The sequence below is a fragment of the Microtus pennsylvanicus genome, chromosome 2 (assembly GCF_037038515.1).
Source record: "Microtus pennsylvanicus isolate mMicPen1 chromosome 2, mMicPen1.hap1, whole genome shotgun sequence".
NCBI lineage: Eukaryota > Metazoa > Chordata > Mammalia > Rodentia > Cricetidae > Microtus > Microtus pennsylvanicus.
Window position 1 is genome coordinate 129,964,677 of NC_134580.1, and position 25,423 is coordinate 129,990,099.

The window sequence follows — 25,423 nt, forward strand, 5'->3', positions numbered from 1 at the left end:
TCCTACTTCCTTTCTCTCTGCCCAGAAGTACTACCTATACCTCTTGCCTAACTATTGGCTGTTCAGCTCTTTATTACACCAACCACAGCAATACACCTTCACACGGTGTACAAATATCCCACACCAGAGGTCAGTCTCTGATTCCATGCTGCCTCCATCAATCCCATCCTAACAAAGGCAAAGACTTTTGCTCATACACACACACACACACACACACACACACACACACACACACACTGTGCCTAAAACTACCCAGGAATTCTTCAATCAACATATGTGGAATGGACAACACACTATAAAAGAACCTGACACAGGGCTGGAGAGACAGCTCAGAGGTTAAGAGCACTGGCTCTGTTCTTCCTGAGTTCAATTCCCAGCACCCACAGGGTGGCTCACAACCATCTATAATAATATCTGGGGCCCTCTTCTGGCCTGCAGATGTACATGGAGGCAGAACAGTGTATACATAATAAATAAATCAATCTAGGGGGCTGGAGAGATGGCTCAGTGGTTAAGAGCATTGCCTGTTCTTCCAAAGATCCTGAGTTCAATTCTCGGCAACCACATGGTGGCTCACAACCATCTATAATAAGATCTGGTGCCCTCTTCTGGTGTGCAGGTGTACATGGAGGCAGAACAGTGTATACATAATAAATAAATCAATCTAAAAAAAATAAGAACATGATGTAAGTTGTGTCCTCTCATCTCACCACAGGCAGCTAAGAATAACTTTCCCCAGGTAGATTCTGCTTTGTGGGCTTAGCCGCAGTCTGAGAGAGGACATTTCAATGGTCTGAAGGTTGAGCAGAGACATTCTGGAAAAATGACTGAAGTAATAGCTTGCAAGTCTGGGGTGACTGAGCAGGTCCCTAGGAAAACAGGTTGGACCAGTTTTGCTCCCACGCCCCCATGCCCCACGGTGCAGGGAAGAAGGGAGGCCTCCATCGCAGGTACTCCCAACCCCCACAACTTCAGATCTGTCCTCCATGTTCTCAGTGCCCTGGACAGCTGGGAATCAGACACTGACAGGGTCTGCACACAGGGTTAAGGGTCTGACATTCTCTCCGGATATCTGGGGCACATTTAAGAGCCCTCGTCCTGAGACAGGTGACCAAAGACCAAAGGTCTTGTCCCTTGTATAGTCACAGCACATACACTGTGCTCGGGAGGAAAGGGCCCCTTACAAGGTCTCCCGGGACAAGGCTCCCCCATCATCCTTACCTCTGTCCTTTGATTAACTCACTTAGCAAATGCTAAGTTTTTTCAGCCCAAGACGCCTCTCTGCTGATGCAATAATCCAAATCAGACCAAATCAAACCAAATTAGAAGAAGCCCAGGTTTCTCTCCATGTTTGCCCTCTAGGAAACATGGAGAGGGGGAAAGGAGAACTGAGGAGGCCATGTGTTTGTTCTCTGGGGGGCAGTTTAAATAGCCTGTGGGAGTGGTCTTGACCTTCCCTGGGGAGGGGTCACTGTTTGGCAGCCTTTCCCAGAGGTGAAGTCTGGATTGAGGCATCTCCCAGGGGAGGGGGCTTGAAATGGAGCTTTCCACCCAGCATTCCAAAGTGGATGCCTGGAGCTGGATGAAGCCCCACCCAAGCATCCCAGACTTTTTTGGATAAGGATGTTAGGGGCTGAGGTGATGCTTCCAACCAACCAAATACTTTCCTAGCTTTGAAGATAGCATCACGAACACCATGATTTGTATGATCCTTTGTGGAGATAAAAGATGAACACAGTAAATACAACAATTATGTGGTTTGTTATAAAGCAGAAAAGAATAAAAAGGGGAAGTGTGGAATGAGGGAGTGAGGTGCCTGCAGGAAGAGGGCAGAGCAGGGAGGATCCATCAGCATTATCAGGGACGCTTGAAAATGTAGTAATAGGAGCGGCGGGGCTGCGTCCCCAGCACCCCGGCCGCCTGCTAGCTTATGCCCCGAAATAATTACACAGACACTGTATTCTTTTAAACACTGCTTGGCCCATTATATCTAGCCTCTTCTCAGCTAACTCTCGCACCTGGACTAGCCCATTTCTAATAATGTGTGTAGCACCCCAAGGTGCGCTTACCGGGAAGATTCTAGCCTATGTCTATCCTGGGTCGGAGTTCATTGTGTCTGCCCCGGAGAGGGGAGCATGGCCTCTGAGCTCACTTCCTCTTCCTCCCAGCATTCTGTTCTCTTTACTCTGCCTATCTAAATTCTGCCCTATTAGATGGGCCAAGGCAGTTTCTTTATTAGCCAATGACCTTCCTCCATCATTTCCCCTTTTTCTGTTTAAACAAAAAGGAAAGGCTTTAACTTTAACATAGCAAAATTACATATAACAAAACAGTTATCAAGTAAAAATTACAATAATCTTTATCATAACTAAGGAAAACTATAACTATAACTATCTATCTATTCTTCAACTCCATCAAAGACTCCAGAAGGATATAATATTACCTAAGTAAATGAGAAGTAAGCAACTTACAAAACTCTAGAAATCACAGAGACATCTCGATGCCTGGACAGTCACCCAAAGTTCCTCTGTACCATTGGGGCATCCATCTTCGGCCTACAGGCCCATATTTTCCAGCAGACATTTCAATGAAGCAGGAAATTTCAAAGGCAGTTCAGTCACTATCTGCTGTGTCCTACAGAATGTCTTGCAGACTCTTTCATGAATCAGGAACCCCGAAAGATCATCTAGCCTTTAGGCAAGTTCAGCAGTCCTCTCTCTGTGGGTTCTTTGTGTCCATTTTATGCAACAGTCCAGGCAAGAGCAGTTTCTTGCCCAAATGGCTATCAAACACCATAAGGAGTCTCTTTGATGCCCATCTTCCTCTTGAAGTAGATTGGTGCTGCCAGGAGCATATGTGTCTCATTGTCATGAAAAACCCTAAGTTATTCATATTCTGCAGTCTTTGAAAGATATGAAGAATGCCTATCTAGCCGGGCGATGGTGGTGCACGCCTTTAATCCCAGCACTCGGGAGGCAGAGGCAGGCGGATCTCTGTGAGTTCGAGACCAGCCTGGTCTACAGAGCTAGTTCCAGGACAGGCTCCAAAGCCACAGAGAAACCCTGTCTCAAAAAACCAAAAAAAAAAAAAAAAAAAAAAAGAATGCCTATCTAACTGAAATATATCTATATATCTAGAAAATCTAACTAACATGACTACAAGCTTTACTATTATTTATGATTATCTTTTAGCAACCTATATTTCCTAATTATACATTACATTTTTAAATGAACTACACAATTACAATACCTTAATCAAGACCAGAAATACATATACATATAACAAAATTGACCTTAAATTTAAATCACTAAAGCAAAATCCATATCAATGCAAATTATTCATACCTATGTCATATCCCCCTTTAAATGTAAAAGAACATTATAAACAATATTTGGGAATATGGGTGCAGTTATTTCTCTCCAAACTGCTTCCTGCTGTATAGGGGCATCGTTAATTGGGTCTTTCATGGTATATCCTGTGTGCCAGGGTCATCTCAGTTGGCAGTTGAGTGAAGTAATTTTTTTGAAGGTGTTCACAGCAACCCTTCAGGAGGGCGTGGTCCATCATACCATATTGGGATAAAAGCATCATATCCTTAGATCCAAATTTCAAAGTCAAGGCATTTTCAAAATATCTATGTTGGATTAGTTCAGCAGCATTTATAAACAAATATCTTTTGGCATCTGTTGCTCCTTCCTCAGCATTCAAACTGTAAGACTTTAAGACAATCCTGAAGCCATTTTTGACAGTTCTGAATCCTCTCAGCCTCTGTGCCATAGTGCTTCCCCTCCTCCCCTGGGAACCAAGGACCTAACAGCTACACTCGCACGTACTCAGTTCCTGAACAGTTACCCATATATACGTATGCTTTGGTTCGGTCTCCTGGGAAACGGGGTCAAAATGACCTCTTACCTCATCTGATCTGGCAACAGCTCTCCAGTCAATTATTGGTAATAGCCCTTTCGAATAAGCCAATCAGAATAGTCAAAGAACAACCCCCCCTTGCTTCTGTGGCCCCTTTAAAAGTAGACTGTACCTGCTATTCGGGGTCCCTCAGCTTCCCGAATGCTGGGGGACCCTGTCATGACAGAATTAATAAAATCCTCATGCTTTTGCATTGGCTGGGGTGTATGAGGTGGTCTCTGGGGGTGACTCCTTCTCGGTGTTTGGACGCTAGAGTCCAACAAGTTTTGGGAACCAGACTCTTGTCCTTCCCAAGAACAGCAAGGGTTCTAACCACTGGGCCACCTCTCTAGACCTTTTTAGGATTGTTTTGTTCTATTGGGGATTCATCTAGGACCTTGTACATGTGAGGAACTCATTCCTCCAATAAGTTACACCCCAACCTAAAAATCTGTCTGGTTTTGAGATGCGGTCTCATGTAATCCTGGCTGACCTCAATCTCAATGATGTAGACAAGACTCAAGACTGGGTTTGAACGCTGGATCCTCATGCCTCTACCTCCTGAGTGCTAGGATTATATAGCTTAGTTTTTGTTTTGTTTATCTTTTTTAGGCTTCCTTTGGTTACCACCTAAAGAACGAAAGGGGTGAGGATGAAGAGGGGACAGCCCATGGGGAGGAGTGCTAGCTTCCTGTTGCTGCTATAACAAATGACTATAAACACAGCGGCTCACAGCAAAATATAACTTTTTTGCATAGTTTAGGAGGTCAGAAGTCTGATACGTTTCTTGCTAAGGTCAAAGCTGTGTTTATTCCAAGGGCTTTAGGGGAAAACAAATCTATCCATTGACTTTTCTGAGTTAGAAAAAAAACTACATTTGTGTGTGTGTGTGTGTGTGTGTGTGTGTGTGTGTGTGAGAGAGAGAGAGAGAGAGAGAGAGAGAGAGAGAGAGAGAGAGAGAGATCAGGTCTTGGCAGCAAGTCCCTTTTCCTATTGAGCCATGCCACCAGTGCTTTTCTGGGATTCTAAAGTCTGTGTTTCTCGGCTTGGCCTTTCCTTACTTTCAAAGCCAGGAGGAGCATCTTGTATTCCGGTCCTTCTTCATGTAATTACACCATGTCCAACTGGATAATCCAGAATATTCTCTTCCTCTCAAAGAACTTTTTTTTCCTGAGAGTATGTATACATTTATTGAACTTGAGAATGACAGCATAGAATACATCCACAGGACCGGAGTGGACTCAAGCAGGCTGCTTAAGAACTCTGTTTGAATCCATAGGTCTTCATTAAAAAGGGAGAGTTTATTAAAAGGGCAGACCAATCTTCTAGTAATTATAGGGAATGATTTCCTATGTTTGCTGGAAGAGTTTCTATAACCTCAAGATGGTCCCCAAAGTCCAAGTGCTAGCCTTTCTTGGTTGTTGGACTCTAGAGCTGAGTTACTGTTCTTCACAGTCATTCCTTTGTGGCCTTCTTCCTGCACGGCTCCTCCCTGAGACACATGGTCCGGAGAGTATCAAACTGTTACGGGAGGCTGAAGGGTAGGAGCTGTCATCTTTGGTAACTGCTTCCAGGTGGTAGGGCCTATAGTCCCTGTGACCCTGAAGGATACACTATGGTGAGCTCTATAGTCCCTTGTGTTGTCACTTGGCTTACACAGACTCGCTGAACCCACCACTGTCTCAAGAAGTGGCCCCCTCCAGCTCACATCTCCTCACTCCCCTCAGCTTGGGTCTGTCTTATCCCCATTGCTGAATCTGCACAGATTTCACTATGTAGCCCCATATGACCTAGAACTGGGTATGTAGACCAGGCTGGCCTCAAACTCACAGAGATCCACTTGTCTCTGCCTCCCGAGTGCAGGGATTGAAGATGTAAGCAGCATTATTTTAGGTATAAAAGAAAAAGATTTGTAGGAACGGAGGATTTAGGTCAGTGGGAAAGTTCTTTCTCAGCACAGGAAAGGCCCTGGGTTCAATCCCTAGCACTGGAAAAGGGGGAAAAAGATATTCCACATGGCATGGTGTTTCGTGTCTCTAATTCCAGCACTTGAGAGAGTTTTGGGCCTAGCTTCTTTCATTCAAGGTAACACATGTTGTGCTTTTTGTTTCCACGTAGCTTCAACACTTTTTTGTTTTTGTTTTGTTTAAAATAAGGATTTTTCTGTGTAGCCCTGGCTGTCCTGGAACTCATGGAGATTTGTTTGCCTCTGCTTCCCAAGTGCTAGGATTAAGGATGTGCGCCGCCACCACCGCCTGGCTCGTTTTAACATTTGTTTGTTTTATTTTGCTATAGTTTTCTGAGACAGAGTTTCTATTGTAGCAGCCCTGCGACCAGCCACTAGGCAGCTCAGGGTTCAGAGGGAAGCTATGCCACTGGCGAAGCTAAGACCTTTCTATCTGAGACAGTTAAGAAAAAGCCGCTCCCACATTCTCTGAGGTTTCTTTCTTCACTCACTAGCCTCTTCTGATGGACTCTGAGCTGCCCCGGGGAACAGCGCCATTTTACTATTCCCATAACACCTGTGACAATTTCACATTTACAGTTGTGGAAAGGAAGAAGTACCTGCTCAAGCGAGTATTCAAGGCTGACTTGAAGTTTTGGAGTTGAATCCACTGCCAAGGTGGCTAGGGTCATAGGTTTTGGAAAGCCTGTGAGGTGAATGAAGGGTAGAAAGTCCGCCCACCCAAATAAAGAACTAACTGGGTTGGTAAATTAAGTTAGTTGTCAGTTTCCAGATCTTCATTCACTTACCTATAAAATAGGAATAGCAGGCACAGACCTTTAATTCCAGAACTCCAAGAGTAGAGACAAGGTCAAGATTCAAGGCTAGCTTCTGCTACGTTAGGAGTTCAAGGCCAGCTTAGGCTACATATGAAAACCAGACTCCAAAACAGCAACAGCATTATTTGCCATAAACTGCTTATGAGAATCAAATGTGATCATGTGCTTTGGGGGCTGGGAATGAAGCCCAGGCCTCTACCACGGCGCAACACTACGAAACTCTCTCTTTGTAATAGCTGTTTCTCTCCCTGTTCTTCCGCCTCTACGGAACACATGCCAAGGAGACTACGTTTCCCAGCATGCCACTTCGCCCTTTGACCTCGGCTAGACTAAAAAGGTGCGCCGTCGTACGCCACGAGCCGGAAGACTCGGACTCCCGGCATGCAGCGCACGGTGCTCCCTTAGACTAGAGGGGCTGCGGGCGCGTGATGTTCTGGGAGCTGTAGTCAGCGGCGCGTTGCCCTGACGCCGGCCCGGCCCGGGCGTGGGGCTTGTGGGAGGTTGCGCGGCCGGGCCCAGCTGCGGGGCGGAGGTGAAGGCGAGGCCTGCGGCTGCGGGGAGCGGCGGGGCCGGGAGCGGGCGCCGGAGCTGAGCCGAGCCGGAGCAGGCGCCGGAGGCCGGCGCGGCGAGCAGCAACCATGTCGGTCTTGGGGAAGCTGTTCGGGGCTGGAGGGGGTAGGGGGAGCAAGGGCGGCCCGTCCCCCCAGGAGGCCATCCAGCGGCTTCGGGACACGGAGGAGATGCTTAGCAAGAAGCAGGAGTTCCTAGAGAAGAAGATTGAACAGGAGCTGACTGCTGCCAAGAAGCACGGCACCAAAAACAAGCGCGGTGAGGCGGCCCCGACCCCATCAGACTCTCCACTTCCTCTCCTAAGGCTCCCCAGGCCCGGACTCCACTTTGTCTGACTCGTTTCGGGGGGGGGGTCTCCCTCAACCCTGGAACTCTTCGGCTAGACTGCTTACGGTGCCTCTCCCGGCCAGGGACCCCTTTCCACCAGACTCCTGTGTCTCCTTGAGCCGGCTCTCTTCCTCCATCGGGGTCCTTTCAAACTCTTCCCTATCGTATCAGGCCTTTCCTGACCCAGATCTCACAGCACGTTAACTCCGTGCTCAGTCTGTTCCACTGTCTTAACTGTGCTCTTCTCTCTCCGGCCTCACCCACCTTACCAGCCACTGCGTCCACTCCCACCCTGGCTCATTTCGTTTCCGCACCCTATCATTTACGTGTCTCGGTACACCTCTGCCCCTCCTCTGAGCCCTGGAGTCTGGTCTGGAGTCTGAGCTGCCTTTGGCATCTGACTCAGGAGCCTTCTTGAAAAGCCTCCTTTATGGAGAGAAAAGAGGATTGGGGAGTGAGGAGACCCTCTGGTACCCACTCTGTTCACTTGTTGAGTGAAACTGGAAAAGTTTGAGACCTCATTTTCCACGCCCACTAGGTAGGATCTGGCCTCTGTGAGGCCCAAGACGTCGCTATCCCAGTGGTTTTCTTGTGTTTTCCTCATACCCAGGCCTTTTCGGAGCTTCCGTATTGTAAGCCTGACCCCTGTGACTCACCACTACTTTCCTGCCCTTCCTGAATCAGAAAGAAGGCGGACTCTGCCTCAATTGGCCCAGTTCAGCCCTGTTGTGATTGCTACTTACTTCCTGTTGTGAGTTTGTCTAGAAAAGTGCCTTGTGGTTCTCTCACGGAAATGAATGTGAGAACGCTTTAGTGACAGTAAAGAATGTCAAAACATTCCGCTTTTTTCTTGGGGTGTGTCTGGGGGTGTGTTTTAAGATAGGGTTTCTCTGCATAACAGCACTCGCTTTGTGGATCAGGCTAGTCTCGAACTCCCCGAGGTCCACCTGCACTGGTTAAAGAAAGGCATGCGTCACCACCGCCAGGCAGATGCTCTTGTTTTTTTTTTTTTTTGGTCACAGCAGTGTGAGCATGAATCATAGCGTGGCAGTTCTTCCTTTGAAGGTGGGCCAAAGGTGAGAGGGGGTTTAGGAGTCATACAGCAAGTGTTTAACCTAAAAAGTTCTCAGGGAAGTTTGTTCTGGGATTGGGAACTAGTGGGTTTGTCCTTCCGGAAGGATATCTAACACCTACCTAGCACATGGTAGGGGCTTAACTAACATTGTGAACATCTGCTTGATATTTTCTCATGATATGATTGATGGTCTGTCCTGAGGATGCTCCTCACTGATAGCAACCATTCTGGAACTTCTGAGCACCCAGTGCATCCAGTCATATTCATAGAGGGAAACCAAAGAACCTCCACTTTAAAGAGAGAGACTGGTTGTGCCCGTCCCTGTAGGCCTGTAACCCAGCATCTGGGAGGCAGAGGCAGGAGGGTCAAGGTCGTCCTTGTTTATGGAGCAGTTTGAGGACCGTCCTGGCGGCCCAGAGAGACCCTGTCTCTAAAAGAGATAGCTAGGTTGGGCAAGACACTAAGGGAAGAAAGTGACCCTTTTGGAGATGTCAGTGGTGAGCATTCAGCGAGAAAAAGTTGGTTCACAGTGAGCGGGAAGGGTGCTATTTGGGTAGGATGGTCTTTAGAAGGTTATAGTTGGAACCGAGGTTTTTTTTTTTTTTTTTTTTTTTCGAGACAGGGTTTCTCTGTGGTTTTGGAGCCTATCCTGGAACTAGCTCTTGTAGACCAGGCTGGTCTTGAACTCCCAGAGAACCGCCTGCCTCTGCCTCCCAAGTGCTGGGATTAAAGGCGTGCGCCACCACCGCCCTGTGGAACCGAGTTTTTTTTTTTTTTTTTTGGTTTTTCGAGACAGGGTTTCTCTGTAGCTTTGGAGCCTGTCCTGGAACTCGCTCTGTAGACCAGGCTGGTCTCGAACTCACAGAGATCCACCTGCCTCTGCCTCCCGAGTGCTGGGATTAAAGGCGTGCGCCACCATCGCCCGGCTGAACCGAGTTTTTTTGAAGGAAACACCTTCGGGGGACTTTTTCCCTGCTGGGAGGACAGCACAGGGATGGCTGGAAAGTTGGCAAGATTTAAGAAATTGAAAGATCTCTGTCTCTGGAACGTAGTGATTGAGGGGAGACTGGAGTAAATAAAAGGAGGGTGTGGACCTTGAATGGCTGACAGAGTTTGGATTCTGAGTGGACGGAAAGCTTTTGAAGGGTGTTATTCTGAAGCAAGTCCTAATCATTGGTAAGAGTGTTAAGCATCTGGCTGCTCTCTCGAGAGTGGGGGGGGGTGCAGTCCATCTGTGGGCTGGACACCAGTTGTAGCTGTGGAGACGGAGAGTAGGGCTGTGCTCCTTAATCAGCTCTTTTCTCTGACAACTCTCCCTTAATCAGGGTCCTCTTTTCCCGGCGGTAATTAGTCCTGGTTTTTGCCAGTCTGCATGTTTGAAAGCTGGCCTCTGTACAGTGGAGTGGAGGAGAGTGTCCGTGTACATCCTTCCCATCCCATAGGATGCAGAGCACAGCAGCTGCCATATGGTAAGAGATCAATAGCTCAGAGCTCCTGGTTGAGGGCTAGCTTAGTTTCTGCAGTTGTAGAGGTGACTGAATGGGCTCTCAAGATGCTTGTAGAGAGAAAGCAACCTCAGCCGAAATAACTTTGTTCAAAGTGGTGTCTGTCTCTTTGAGTTTGCCTGTGAGGGTACAGACTTCTCTTCTTTTTATTGTCCTAAGGTCTCATAGTTGTATGTTCTTGTCCTAGGACCTAACCCACTTCCTCAGATGCTGCTGTGGGTTTTATCACCACCACATATGTGCCATTTATTTACTGAATCAGGACTGCGTTTGGACTCTGAGCAGCAGAGCTGAGAAAACACAGCCTGTCTTCCTGGGAGAATTCAGGATTGGAAATGTGGGGCTGGGCAGGGCCAGGAGTAATTCTAGAAGTCAGTGGTGAAGTGTGTTTAAAGGATTGAGGTTATGGGAGGTGGGGGAGCTTCTTGTCTGGAGCGAAGGGAGGAGGCTCTGTGGAGGAAGGAGAATGAGGTGGGTCACCAAGGGTTTAGTGTGTTGAGGAGCAGCAAGAATGCCTCCCAGTAGGAGTCTGAGACAGGACACTATAGCATGAATTCGAATTGTTCTTAATAATAAAAACCCAGAGTCAGATATAGGGGTTGATGCTGAAAGATCAGAGAAGTAGAGTGGCCAGCCACTAGTTCCTACCTCTACCAATGCTCAGACCAAAGGGACGATCCTGTCTTTATGACTCCTCAAACTGCATTGAGCTCCTGTCTTCTCCTGCTTTATATTCCTCTCTCTGCCCAGCCATATCCCTTTCTGTCTTCACCTCCCTTGTGCTGGGATTAAAGGTGTGTGACTCCCAAGTGCTGGGATTAAAGGTGTGAGCCACCACCGCCTGGCTCTGTTTCTCTTGGATTGAAGGTGTGTGCTACTGCTTCCTGGCCTCTGTGGCTAACTAGTGGCTCGCCTCTGCACTCTCATCTCCAGGCAAGTTTTATTTGTTAGATTACAAACAAAATGTCACTGCTGGATACGTTGTATGTAATCTTGGAGAGTGGCTTCTAGCCTTTGGACCTTGCCCTGGATATGTAGAGAAGCCATTGGTGCTTCTTTATAGTAGAAGATCTTATCCATTTGGGTTTTGAAAGGACATTCTGAGCAGCAGCCATAAACAGAGGTATGTAAACTGACCAGGGAGGAACTGAGGCAGGAGTAAGGTATAAGATTAGGAGGCAGAGGCAGGGTGGTCTCTGTGAGTTTGAAGCCAGTCTGGTGTACATAGCTAGTTCCAGGACAACTAGGGCTACACAGAGAAACCCTGTCTTGGAAAAAAAAAATAAACACAACAACAAAAACCAAAAGGGGGGTGTTGGTAAAAGAAGGGAAGAACAGGAAGGAACAAGAGGAGAGACTGAGACATATGATCATCTTTCTTGGGGAACTAACAAAGTACTACCTACGCAGGTGCCCAGGAAGTTTGGGAGATTCTTGTTGGTAGGCCTCAACTTGAGGCTGGTTTCTGTTATAAACCATATAAATCTGATCAGTGGTAACTATCAGATAAGTGCCTTCTATCCTGTTCTTTCACACATCTTAGGTGATCCTCATTTCAGCCAGGTAGGAATATTTCACAAGTGAAGATAAACTTAGGTCTCCTGGATGGCAGGGTCTGTGTCCTGGTCAGGTCTGTATTCTTAGCACTGAGCAGGGGAACTAGGACCAGAGAACATGAGAATGAATATATGACCAAAGGAAGGGAAAAGGAATTGGAAAAAACATGTGACCCAAATTTTGTTCTTATCTGTGGAGCCACTGCCTGGGATGCAGTGCAAAAAATGAGTTCTCTCTCTAGCCCCTTTACTTTAGAATGAAACTGTTATTGTTGCCATGATCATCCTATTATTATTATGTGGGGGTACTCAGGGCACAGCAGACGTGAGTGGTTAGCAGACAACCTTCAGGAACTGGTTCTCTGACTCTACTTTTGTGGCTCAAACTCAGCCATCAGACTTGTATAGCTAGCACCATCTGAGCCATCTTGCCAGCTCCTTGTTTTAATATTTTTTTAAGTGGAATGTGGGCAATGAGGGGGTGGGACTTGCTGTGTATAGCCCAGGCTACCCTTGAACTTGTGACTCTTTGCCTCGGCCTCCTGAGTGCAGGGATTCTGAGTTACAGGTGTGTATCATCGCATCTTTATTTTTTTAGTGTCTCTTTGTGTAGGACAGTTTGATGGAGTTGGTTCTCTCCTTCCACCATGTGGGTAGGGGTTGGGGTAAACTCAGGTAGTCATGTTTCTAGGCCAGTGCCCGTTTACCTGTTGAGCCGACTTAGTGCCCCAGTTTCCTATCTTTCTCTGGCATGGCGGCTAATTAAGGACATATCTACTTAGGTAGTTCAGATCTTCTCTTATTTTAATCAAGACGAAAGGAGCTTGTCGGAAGGACCTATTTTAGTCACACAGTTGTGTAAGATTATGTGGTGGAGACTGGTGGTCACATCCTGTGTTGGTACATTTGTATAGATACATGGAAGCAAGTCAGTCCATAGACTGTTAGGTTCTGCTGAGAATGTTGGACCAGTGTAAAGGCCAGGATCTTACGGGAAACACATCTTCATTAAGTTCTGCTCATTGCTGACATCAGGGTAGCATCCTCATGTTTAATAAAGTCACTAATTCATTAGCATATGGAAAGGTGTCTTACTAAATTACATGGATAGTGAATGTGGCCTTTTGGTTCTTGATATCATCTGAAAACCATAGTATCTTAATAGTGTGTGTGCCAGCTGGACTGTCTAATCCCAGAGACCCTTGGATGGAAAACTTGAAACTCACCAGGAACTAAGCAGTGGGAATTTCCCTTGATGACATTTTAGCTTCTTGTTTTAGGACATAGTTTTATTTATTTTTTTTTAAGACAGATGGAGTATCAGAGAGGCCCTATGTGTTTGACTGTTCAAACATACTGCTGTCTTTGATTCAAATGAAAATATCTTTTTTTTTGTAAGAAGATTACATGCTCATGTGTGCATGTTTGTGTGTGAATATTTGTATATGTGGAGGCCAGAGGTCAACCGTGAGTGTCATTCCTCAGGAGTTATCTGTCTTGTTTTATGAGACTGGGTCTTCCACTTGGACCTGGCCTGGCTGGCCTGTCAGCCTCAAGGGTTCTTCTCTTTCTACTTCTGCAGTGATGGAGTTACAGATAGACTTCACCCTTCCCAGCTTCCCCTGGCTGCGTGATTTCCCCAGCCTGTGTGTGTGTGTGTGTGTGTGTGTGTGAGAGAGAGAGAGAGAGAGAGAGAGAGAGAGAGAGAGAGAGAGAGAGAGACAGAGAGAGAGATGAGTGGGGGGGGCATCCTTGTCTATCTCTGCCTCCTGAGTGCTGGTATTAGAAGTGTGTGCCACCATGGATTGTTTTACAAGAGAAAGAGAACTATAATGGTCTCCACCTGTGATCCCAGCACTTGGGTGGAGTGAGACTTATTTGTTTTGTTCTGTTTTTCTTACAAACAGGGTTTCTCTGTAGCTCCGAGTCCTGTCCTGGAACTCACTCTGTAGACCAGGCTGGCCTCGAACTCACAGAGATCCATCCACCTTCCTGGCATGAGCCACCATCACCTGGTGAGACTCTGCTTTTTTTTTTTTTTTTTTAATAAAAAAAGAGTAGAACCGAGACAGAATGTTCAAAAACAACTTTAGTGCCATGTGTGTGCGTGCAGGTCTTTGATCCCCACACTCAGACTGAAACAGGATTTCCATGAGTTTGAAGCCAGCCTGGACTACAGAGCCAGTTCCAGGCCAGCCTGGACTAAACCAACAGGTACTTTAGGTTTAGTCATTGAGGGTGGATGATCATATATGTTAGTCATTGAGGATGGATGGATGATTATATTTGGAAGGAAAATCTGAGCACAGCAAGAAGCAGTCTTAACTGGATATGGCACTGGCCAGTGTCTAAGGCAATGGGCTCAAGTCAGCAGGCCTTTATTGTGCTCCTTCTTGGAGGAGGTCCACGCAGTGGTACAGGTGGACAGTTCCGTTTCCAGGCAGCTTTCCTTCCTGTCATCAGCGCCTAGAAGCTTACTCACCCTGAATCCCATCTCCCTTTGTGAGAGGAATGCTGTGACTTCCTTTACAGGCTCTGCAGGAGACAAGCCAGCACATATGTAGTACTGAGCAGGGCTAGCACATGGAGGGGTATGTTTCCTTCCTTGGTTTTCCACTCACAGTCATGAGTCCTTCAGTCTTAGGTAAGGACTCTGCCTTCTCCCTTCTGTGGGTATTCCTAACTCGGCAAGGACAGTGCACACAAGTGACAGTGATGAAGCGTCAGAGAGATGACTCTTTCCTGGACACAACTGCTTCATTTTATCCTGGGCCCAGGTTCCCTTTGCGAGAGCCATTAACCCCCATTGGCCTGCCCCAGCCCCCTGCTGACAGGATTTGCATTAGGACCTCTGGCCTCCGTTGTAGCTTAGTCTGTCCTAGACAGCTCTGCCTGTGAGATTACTTTCCTACCTAGGCTGAGAGCTGTCTTTCTGAAGGCTTAAGTTGGATCAGTTAGGATGGTCCCCTGTGGGGAAGCAGCCTGGGCTGAAGTCAGAGCTTGGGGTCTGATACCAGACAACTGTGGACTGGAAACCGGACAGGTTTGGCATCATCCTGCTGCAGAGGACAGATGTGAACTCGCCAAGTCTGCACTTCTCTAATACAGACAGTTTCTTCTGTTACCCTTTGTGGATGGTCACCATTCAATGGTGGGTGCTGCTGAATACTCAGAATATTCCAGCATGGGTCTGAACAACATAGCTCAGAATGTTCAGGGTCCTGCCATTTGCTTAGGGATTTAGTACAAGCTCTTGGGCCAGGTAATTCCCCTATCACCAAGCCAGATCTTCTTCTCCTGAAAAAACAGTTGTATTTGTGTGTGTGTGTGCCTGCCCGCATGTGTGTGTGCCAGCTCGCGCGCACGCTGAGCATATGTTGTATCATTGAACTAAATCCCTAACTCCCTTTCAGCCCTTTAAGGAGTCTTAGCTGAAGGTTAAATGATTGAAATTAACACGAGTACCTGACTGGCTTGATTCTCCCATAGCTGGTATTTCCAGATTTACCTCCTCCCTCTTCCTTATAGGGCAAAGGAAAGCTGTACATCTGGTTGATTGTGATGTTTAGATCAAAAGATTAGTGATATGAGTTAGTGGGAAAGGTGCTAGGTTTGCGGTCAAAAGACCTACTCTGGAATATTTATTTATTTATTTATTTATTTATTTATTTATGGGTTTTTGAGACAAGGTTTCTCTGTAGCTTTGGAGCCTGTCCTGGAACTAGCTCTTATAGACCAGGCTGGTCTTGAACTCGAGATCCGTCTGCCTCTGCCTCCCGAGTGCTGAGATTAAAGGTGTGTGCCACCACCAACCAGTTTGATACTCTGGAATCTTGCCCAAGTTTCCCTATTTTTATGGAATACAGTATTTGCTATACATTCTTGGTGTTTGATGTGACCTGTGATAACATCTGGGGGGATTGTTAGAAATGAATACACAACAGGGTGGTGGAGGTGCATGCATTTAATCCCAGCATTTAGGAGACAGAGGCAGGTGGATCACTGTGAGTTGAGGCCAGCCTGGTCTACAGAGTGAGTTCCAGGACAGCTAGGACTGTTGTACAGAGAAACCCTGTCTTGAAAAAGAAAAAAAATTGCAGACATAGAGGCCACATCTTGACTACCTAAAGCAGAACTGTTATGGAATTCCTATGTAGTTTGTATGTTCCTTGAAGTTTGAGGCATGTGCATGTGTGCGTGTGTACACACGCACGTACATCTACCACGATGCTTGTGTAGAGGTCAGAGGACAACTTTTGGGAGTCATTTTTCCCTCTGCATTGAGGCTCGATCTCCCTTGTGTGTTGCCCTGGGTGCTTGCATACTGCAGGCTGGCAGGCTTGTGAGCTTCTGCTTACTGTGTTGTCTCCGGGTGGTCCGGGGTTACAGATGTTTGCTACCATATCTGGCTTTTTTTTTTTTTTGTGAGTTCTAGGGATTAGAACTGAAGTAGCTGTTCTTGCATGGCAAACATCTTTACCCATGAACTATCTAGCTGGCCTTGCGGAGTTTTTTGTTGTTGTTTTTGAGACAGGGTCATACTTTGTGGCATAGGCTGACCTTAAATTGGTGATTCTTCTGTTTTAGCCATCTAAGTGCTGGGATTTCTGATTTGTACCACCGTGTCTGAAAAGTTTGAGGGATTTTAAAACCAGTTTGGATAGTATATAACCTTGGGGGAGATTTGTGACTACACTCTTGTAACTCAGCTGGCCTTGAACTTTGCCTCCATCTCCCAAATATTGGGGGTGACAGGCATGTACCACCATGGCCCAGTGACACTCCAAGTCTTTTTGGTCTAATTACTTCATAGGTAGACATGTGTTTAATTTCAAGGACTGTCTATTTTTAAGTATTGAAGGACCAAACCTCATAACTTATGTTAGCCAAAGACCCCACTACTGAGCCACACTCTTATCCCTGTGATAGTTGGGTTTTTCTTTGGGCTGCCTACCAGATCCCAAATAAAGACACAGAGACTCATTATTGATTATGAATGCTTGACTTTAGCTCAGGCTTGTCCCAATAGCTCTTTTAACTTAATTTAACCTATTTTTACTCATCTACAGTTTGCCTCAGGGCTTTTACTCTTCTTTTATTCTATATTCCTAGTTCCTTGCTTTCTCCACTTCTGGGTGGCTGGCCCACCAGGCATCTCCCTGGCATCTTTTTTTTTTCTTTCTCCTCAAGCTTAAATTCCTCTTCCTACTTACTCTCCCTGCCCAGAATTCCTGCCTATACCTACTCCCTTGTAGAAGTTAGTTTGACTTGGGAAATAACCAGGCTAACTGAAAGATAAAACAATTGTATTTTTATTTATTATAAAGGGAAAACTCATGAAACAGGAATGAGAAGTCCAAGCTCAGCTGTGCTGTGAAGGAATCACACAGAGAGGGGCCATCAGGGCCGTGAGCTGTAAAGCCCACCCTAACTTGGTCCCACCTCTTAAAGATAGTTGGTTGGCAAAGATTCCCCATTGTCAGGAGCCAATTTCCTCCTAAAATCATTACAGGAACCATCACCCTGGGGAGTCTGCAGAGAACCCCACACCCCTAATTGAGTTAGGAATCGATCTATTGACAGAGCCCACCCCACACCTAAATTGGCTGTTATGGAGAGGTGTCTGTTAGTGGAACCCACCCCACATTCCAAACTATCTAGAGAACTAGGTGTGTCAACTCGTGACTTCCTGGCCTACAGTGACCTGACCGAAGGTAACCTCCTGCCTATGTGACCAACGAGGACCATGTGACCAACGTGAACCACGCGGCAAGAGCCCAGGCCCCTGTGCCCATCCCCCAACTCTTTACCCCATCTCTAATAAACGGAGGCTCTGACAAACTTAGCATGGCCTTCTTTCTCTCTCTCAGCTCATATCTTACAGATAGTGCCTCTCCGGGACCCTGGAATAACTGACTGCAGGGTGGGTTACAACCCCTAGACTGAGTAGCCCACCCAAAGGCAATCTATACCCCATCACTTCCCCCTTTTGTCTCAACAAGAGCAATCTAAAACCAATACAAAACTATATACAATAGGAACAGATATCATGTATATAATTACAACCAACATAAACAATATTAATCAAGGAACACATGATAAATGTTTTAATAGACATTCTATTCCAAAGACTCTAAGTTCTACATTGGAAATAGGCTTGGCTAAATCATGAGAGGAAAATAACTGACTATCTAATCTTCAACCCCATCGAGGGCCTGAGAAGGGAAATAATATTACTTTAGTAGGCAGGAAGTGCAGTCAAACAGCTTCCAAAGTGAGGAGTATATTACGGAGACAGTTGGCTACCTGAGAAATCACCCAAAGTCTCATTTGCAATGTTGAAGCAACCAACTTTGGCTAAGGTCTAGCGTAACTGACAGACCATTTTCAGAGGCAGGAAATTTTTTAGAACCGTCTTACCCTGTTTTGGCAAGGTTTGGCAGTCCTTTTTCTTGTGTCCTGCTTATCCAGTCCAGATATTTTGTCAGTGGTCGAGGCATGGGCAGTTCCTTGCCCAAAGCCAATTATGCCAAGAAGAAAACAAACTCTGAGTAGAGTGTCTTCGGTGCTCAACATTCTCTCGGGAGTAGATTGGTGCTGTCAGGAGCAATCATGTCTCATGTTAACAGAACCCTAAGTTATTTAAATGCCATGTTCTACAGATCCTTAAAGTGGTTGAAGATTACCTATCTAGGCAGAATGCAATCTCTGTGTATCTAAAGGACCTAATTAATCTGACTATATGTATAACAAACATGAACAACTATTGACCTATAATATTTAATACCTGTATAACTTAAAACTAAGACTTCATGTCAGACTATTAAATAATCTGTAAACAAATGTGCAGCAAATGAGGACAGTGACCCCAAAATGTAAACAATGTATAAGTATCTTGATCAGAGGTAAGAATAATATATAATGTAATATGAAAATATATCCTAAAAGTTGTATCAGTATACAAAATGTCCTAAACAGAGGTAGAAACATGCATGTATACAATCTGACAGAATAACTTTACATAGGTGTACAAATATTGTAAACAGAAATAACAAATATAATTTGAACTTGTATCAGTATACAAAAAAATTAATGTAAATTATTCATAAATAATAGCTTACAAGTATTTACTCTAATACCCACTATTATTATTGGTGTGAATAAAGATAATTGGTTGGCAAAGATTCCCCATCACTCTGTCACTATTGGCCAAATGCAATACATCTTTACATAGTTAAATATTCCCCTACATGAACAAATACAACACATCTTTATGTAGTTAAAAAATATTTCAGCCGGGCGGTGGTGGCGCATGCCTTTAATCCCAGCAGAGGCAGGCGGATCTCTGTGAGATCGAGACCAACCTGGTCTACAAGAGCTAGTTCCAGGACAGGCTCCAAAACCACAGAGAAACCCTGTCTCAAAAAAGCAAAAAAAAAAAAAAAAAAATTCACAACATAAACAAATACAACACATCTTTACAGAATTAAACAAATGCAGTGCATCTTTGCATAGTTAAACAAATATTCCACAATACCTGTTTGTTTGTTTGTTTTTGGACTCCTGGTCCTTCTGCCTCTGCTTCTGGGGTGCTGGGATGACATCCACCTGATTTATGGGTGATGCGGAGTAAACCTGGGGCTTGTGCACTACGAAACAGTTCACCAACTGAGTACATGCCTGGCCCAAAAGGTATTTTTTTCTTTCTTTCTCCCCCTCTTCAGTGCTAGGTATTAAAACTCAGGGTCTCACATGCTAGGAGAGCCCTCTAAACTGTAACCCCAGCCTTATCAGTTCTTCCCAAAGAGAGTTTCACTACTTCTGTCTAGATTGACCTTGAAGTTGTGGCCCCAAGCTCCAGAAGACCTGGGATTACAGATCTGTACCACTAGGTTCTGCTCAAGTGATGATCTTAAAGAGAAGGCACTGGGAACTGGCTACACTCTTCTAGTGATGAGGAAGCATGCTTTAGTGGGAGAAGTAAGCTGATACTGTTGTAGTTGCTAGGCAAATTGCAGGCAGTGGTCAGGCCATTGCTCCTGAGGAGTTTGCAATCTACTTGAAGTGATAAACAGATAGGGTATAGAATGATATATCTGTTCTAGAAACATCTTCAGAAACACTTGGCACTGTGCGTGATGGCTATGCCTTTAGTCCAGCACTTGAGAGGCAGGAGCAGGCAGTTCTCTTAGTTCAAGGACAGCCAGAGCAGAGCTGGTACACAAAGAAATCCTATCTCAAAAAAACAAAATAAAAAGCCCAAACACCCCCCCCCCCCAAAAAAAGCAGAAGTACTTGGTAATGCATTGGGAGGAGCTAGAATAGAGGTGAGGGGAGAATCCTTGACATTTATGTTTTATTGGATAGTTATTATGGAGACGGATAGAATTTTAGGCAGAAAGGAACATTGAAGTGTTTGAATTTACTTGGAATTAATAGATTTATATATATATATATATATATATATATACACACACACATATATACATATATATGTATATATACATATACATACACATACACACATCCATACACTAAAGGCTGATTTTTATATGTATGGGTGTTTTGCCTGCATGTATGTCTGTGCAGTGCTCATGGAAAATCTAAGAGGGAATTAAATCCTCTAAAACTGGAGTTTCAATGATTGTGAGCCATTGTGTGAGAGCTGAACCCAGGTCCTCTGCAACAGGTGCACTCAATTACTGCGTCATCTCTCCAGCCCCAGTAAAAAAAAGTTTTTAGAAAGAAAAACATGGAAGTGTATGCTGTGCTTTGGTGTGTGTGTGTGTATGCAGCTCTGGCTGTCATGGATTAAAGGTGTGTGCCACCACTGCTCAGTTTATGTGCTGTGCTTTTTAAAAGCTATCTGAATCAGGAGCACCAGTGTTGGAGGGGATGTAAGAATGGATTGATGTTTATCTCTGTTTAGTAATAAAATAATTAACACTGGGATCTGTTTTAAGGCATTGTTTGTTCTGATGATTAATTTGCTTCATTGATTCAATTAGATCAATTAATAAGTTGTTTTGCTTCCTGTAAAAGGAAGTAGGAACAAAAAAACCCTAGGAATGGATTCTTGATTATCTTCATAAGCAAGAAATGTGAATTTGTAATCCTAATGAGATCCAATAGTTACAAACATGAAAACAGGATCTGTTTCTCTGTGGCCCTGCTGCTCTTCCTGATCAGCCCATAGAGGAGCGTCTCTTTAGATAGGCTGCCTGATCATAGGACTTAGATATGATGACTGGAAAGGCTGACATTTAAAAAAGAAGTTGTTTTCTCTGTGTGCGTCTGCCTGGCTGCCAGCCTGCCACAGGTGTGGGTGCCTCTGGAGGCCAGGAGAGGGAGGAGTCAGATGCCCTGGAGCAGGAGTTACAGGCACCTGTGATCTGAAATGGGTGCTGGGAGCTGAACTGGGGTCCTCTGGTAGAGAAGAAAGTGCTCTTAGCCATGGAGCTCTCCAGACCCAGAGCTAACTTTTAAAATCAGTATGATTGCTAATCACACACTCTCTCTTCCTTTTTTTTCTTCCTTCTTTTTTGTTTGTTTGCTTTTTTTGAGACAAGGTTTCTTTTTGTAGTCCTGGCTGACTTGGAACTTTGCTCTGTAGAGCAGGCTTGCATTGAACTCACAGAGAACCGCCTGTTGCTGCCTCTGAGTGAGCAATTTCAAATTGCTAATTTCTTAATTTTTTTCTCTCGTGGACCCATTGCTTTAGATTCTGGAGCATTTTCCCCATTAGAATTTGCAGATAGGTAGCTCATTGTCACTATTGCTTGACAATTCTGGAGTTAGATGGTCTGGACATTCATGTCTTAGGAGTCAATTGGTATCAGTCTGCCTGCTGTTCAGCTTGTTGCTCCTAGGGAAAATGCCTTATACTTTACAGATTTGGTCACTTTTTCAGCCTTTTCAGTAACCCCATGCATTGCATGGTGTCTCCCTTTTTTTTTTTTTTTTAATTTTTCGAGACAGGGTTTCTTCGTAGCTTTTTTGGTTCCTGTCCTGGAACTAACTCTTGTAGACCAGGCTGGCCTTGAACTCACAGAGATCCGCCTGTCTCTGCCTCCCGAGTGCTGGGATTAAAGGCGTGCGCCACCACCGCCCAGCGGTGTCTCCCATTTTAGAGATGAGAAGCTGAAGCTTGGGTTACATGAACCACTGGGGCCACACAAATCACCCCAGAGCTAGGAGTTGGGGCTCCTGGGTGCCGTCCCAGGGTGGGCTGTTTATTTCTACGTTCCACCCAGTTCTGCAAACATTTGAGCACACTGTGAAGCTGTCTGCGAGGGCCATCTGGGACACAGTTGTTAGTCTATAGAGGCATCCAGCTAGCTCTCAAACAAGTGTACTTGGTATTCAGTCACTGTGGCAAGAGACGGAAGACCTCAGACTGGGAGAGTCAGACAGTGGCAGGAGTGCACATTTGTGGGGGTGTTTCTGAGCTGGGTCTTGGTAGATGCGGGGTAGGGGGGAGTAGATGTGGGGGTGCGGAAGAAACTAAAGAGTAGGACCATTCCAGGTAGAGATTGTGGAAGGCCTGGTGCCGAGATTAGCATGTGCCGTGTGTTTTGTGGAAGATGGGAGGGTGAGGAGAGTTAGGCTGCAGGCTGCCTCAGAAAGCCCTAGGAGCTAAGTCAGAGAGCTTGAGTTGTGTTGAGGTACAGATGGAGGACTTGCTACATAAACAGCACTCTGAAGGACTTGGGGACAGGGTGGGTAGAGGAGCTGCTTGCTGTCTTTAAGGGAGGTCCTGGCTGCCACCACTCTTGCTCTTGTTACTTTGCCCTGGTTTTCCTTGAGCTGAACAGAGGAAGGATAGCACTCCCCACCCCAGTCCTCGCTGTATAAACCGCCTTGACCCACCCTCGTTTAACTGGCAGGCTCACTGATTGCCTGGCTGATTCACCTGATTAACTTTTGATTTTTAGAATTATTTCATATCTAGGGTTAGAGAGAACACTTGCTGTTCAATATCATCCAAGGCCAGTTCCCAACACCCACTTTGGAAGTTCACAACCTCCTGTAACTCCACCTACAGGGGAATCTAAAACCTCTGGTGCTTTACCAATGTACGTGTACACACAATTAAAAATAGTAAAAATAAGCCAGGTGTGCGCCTTTAATCCCAGCACTTGGGAAAGAGAGGCAGGCAGATCTCTGTGAATTCAAGGCCAGTCTGGTCTACATAGCAAGTTCCAGGGTAGTCAGGGTACATAGAGAGACCCTGTATCAAAGTGGGGGTGGGGGAGCTGTGTGTGGTGGCGCAGGCCTTTAATCCCAGCCCTTGGAAGGCAGAGGCAGAGGGATTTCTTAGTTCAAGGTTAGCCTTGTCTCCAGAGTGAATTCCAGGACAGCCAGGGCTACACAGAGAAACCCAGTCTCAAAAACAAACAAACAAACAAAGGGGGGGGGGTATTTGCTGGAGAGATGGCTCAGCAGTTAAGAGCACTGGCTGCTCTTCAGAGGACTTGGTTTCAATTCCCAGTGCCCATATGGCAGCTAACAACCATCTGTAATTCCAGTTCCAGGGCATATGACACTCTCCTACAGATTATGCGTGCAGGCAAAACACAAATGCACATTAAATAAATAAATCATTAAAAATGCTTTTTAAAATTATACATTTTATTTTGCATATGTGTTTTTGCCTGTCTGTATATATGTAACTATGTGCACTGTGTGTATACCTGGTGCTCATAGAGGCCAGAAGAGAGTGTTGGATCTCTTGGAATTGGTGTTCCAGGTGGCTGTGAGTTGCTTTGTGGGTACTGGAGTTGAATCTGAGTCCTCTGCCAGAACAGCAAGTGCTCTTAGCCATTAAGTCATCTTTCTAGCCCTGTAAAAATTATTTAATCTTCATTGTACCTTTTTTTTTTAATCCAAGGCAGAGGCAATTAGTTCTCTTGGATGACAATGACCTCTGTTTCTACAACCATACATTTCCAATTAAGCCAGACTTTTATCTCACTAACAAAATATCTGGGTGCCTAGCCACCTAGCTTTCCTGCCTGAGTGGTCCCTGCATCGCCCACAGAGGTCAGAGCACTCAGGTTCTGGTTGTAATACTGTGTATTTTAGGGCAAGCACCTTCTCACCTTCAGGTCTTTGCTTTCTCAGCAGTAAAAGGAAGATAGCGTGGGTACCGAGACTCCTCCATGCGCTGCCATTCTCAGAGTCAACAAGTGCCACATTACTGTGGCCTCCAGAGAGCCGCGTGTGCTCCGAGCAGTTTGGCTGTGTAAAAAGATGAAGTATGTCAGCCTTCATTCTGTTGGCTGACAGCTTGGTCAGCATAACCCTGCTCATTATAAAGTCTCGGGCAGCCACAGGCTGTTTTGTAGAAGGTGCTGAGGTTTTTCCGTTTTGATTCCCTAGTTGAGAGGCTGGGGCTGGCTAATGCCTTTCAGCTGCTCCCCTGAGCCGGAATCGGCAACAGCACAGATTCAGGAGGGCGTTTCTCCTGACTCCCAAGCTTTCTTGGGATCCATAACAGGCTAGCCATTTGGTGAATCAAACACAGATTTCTTTTTGTTCAAGCAGCCTCAGGTTTTACTGGACAAAAAACTTAACAGTGACCAATTAAACCCTAGGGATACATCCCTTGGCAGGATTTTACTTTCTGGTGACCTACCTGTGAAGTCGTCAGGCATAGAGGACTTGTCTTCTATGTAAGAATAATGGAGAAAGGGACCAGTTGTTAATAACGAGTTGCCCTACCTTGAGTGTTTTTAATTAAATATACTCTACTGTCGGGTGGTGATTGAGACCCACCCCATCTCTTCTGGGATGCTGGGGGTATCAGGAAAAGCAACAGACTTCTCCAAAGGCCTCAAGTGTTCAGTGTAAGCCTCTCTTAATATGGAAAACATTTACCATCTGCTTCTAAATTAGGACCTTTAAAACCTCAAGTCCCAGTAGTGCCCTCCTAGTGGCTCCTTTTTATTGACTTGCACAGTACATTGTTGTCTCCTAGGAAACTTTAGGAAGCCAGAGAACTCAGGAGCTCATTTTTGTCACATAGGAGGTGTCCCAGGCCCAAAGAGGCTAGGTGACTTGTAAACAGTGACCCAACTCACTGCAGACAAAACAGGAATGGAGTCCGTCCATGGTGCTTGTTCCAATGAGTTATGTCGTGATGCTTTTTGACAGACAGACTAGCTCCATGGCTCAGTGTTGCCAATCCTGCCAGGATGGTTTCGAAAATACCGTTGCCATGTAGAAAGCCAGCATGGAAGAGATGGAACGAACAGTTGCTATTCTGGGGTTTGTTTTCTTTGGAGTTCTAAGTGGCTGTAGGTGGTTTGGCTGGCTGGCACAGCCTGGGTGGAGATGACAAACTCAGGGCTGCTACTGCTGCATTTCTGCTGGTGACAAGACTAAGAAGACATTGGCTTTCACTCTGAGCAGTTCCTCCTGTAAGGGTCGCACTAATTCCCCCTCTCAACCCACGTAGGATTTGGGAGGATTTAGAGACCTCAGGAAAAGTTGGCATAGCAGTGTATAGGGGTTCTTTATTTAATTTTTTAAAATGATTTGCTTATTTTTATTTCATGTACATTGGTATTTTGCCTGCATGGATGTCTGTATGAGGGTCCCAGGTCCTCTTCCCCTGGAACTGGAGTTACAGACAGTTGTGAGCTGCCATGTGGGTGCTGGGAATTGAACCTAGGTCCTCTGGAAGATCAGCCAGTGCTCTT

The 25,423-nt window shown here is 45.6% G+C and overlaps 1 protein-coding gene across 1 annotated transcript in view; it reads left to right on the forward strand.

Annotated features, from left to right (window-relative positions):
• Positions 1–7,179: 7,179 nt before the first annotated feature.
• The window catches only part of Chmp4b (charged multivesicular body protein 4B), a 39,324-nt gene continuing 21,080 nt past the window's right edge, over positions 7,180–25,423 (forward strand). The window contains exon 1 of the mRNA XM_075962619.1: positions 7,180–7,515. Within this exon, the coding sequence (XP_075818734.1) occupies positions 7,326–7,515 (190 nt within the window). The 5' untranslated portion in view covers positions 7,180–7,325. The remainder of the gene's footprint in view (positions 7,516–25,423) is intronic.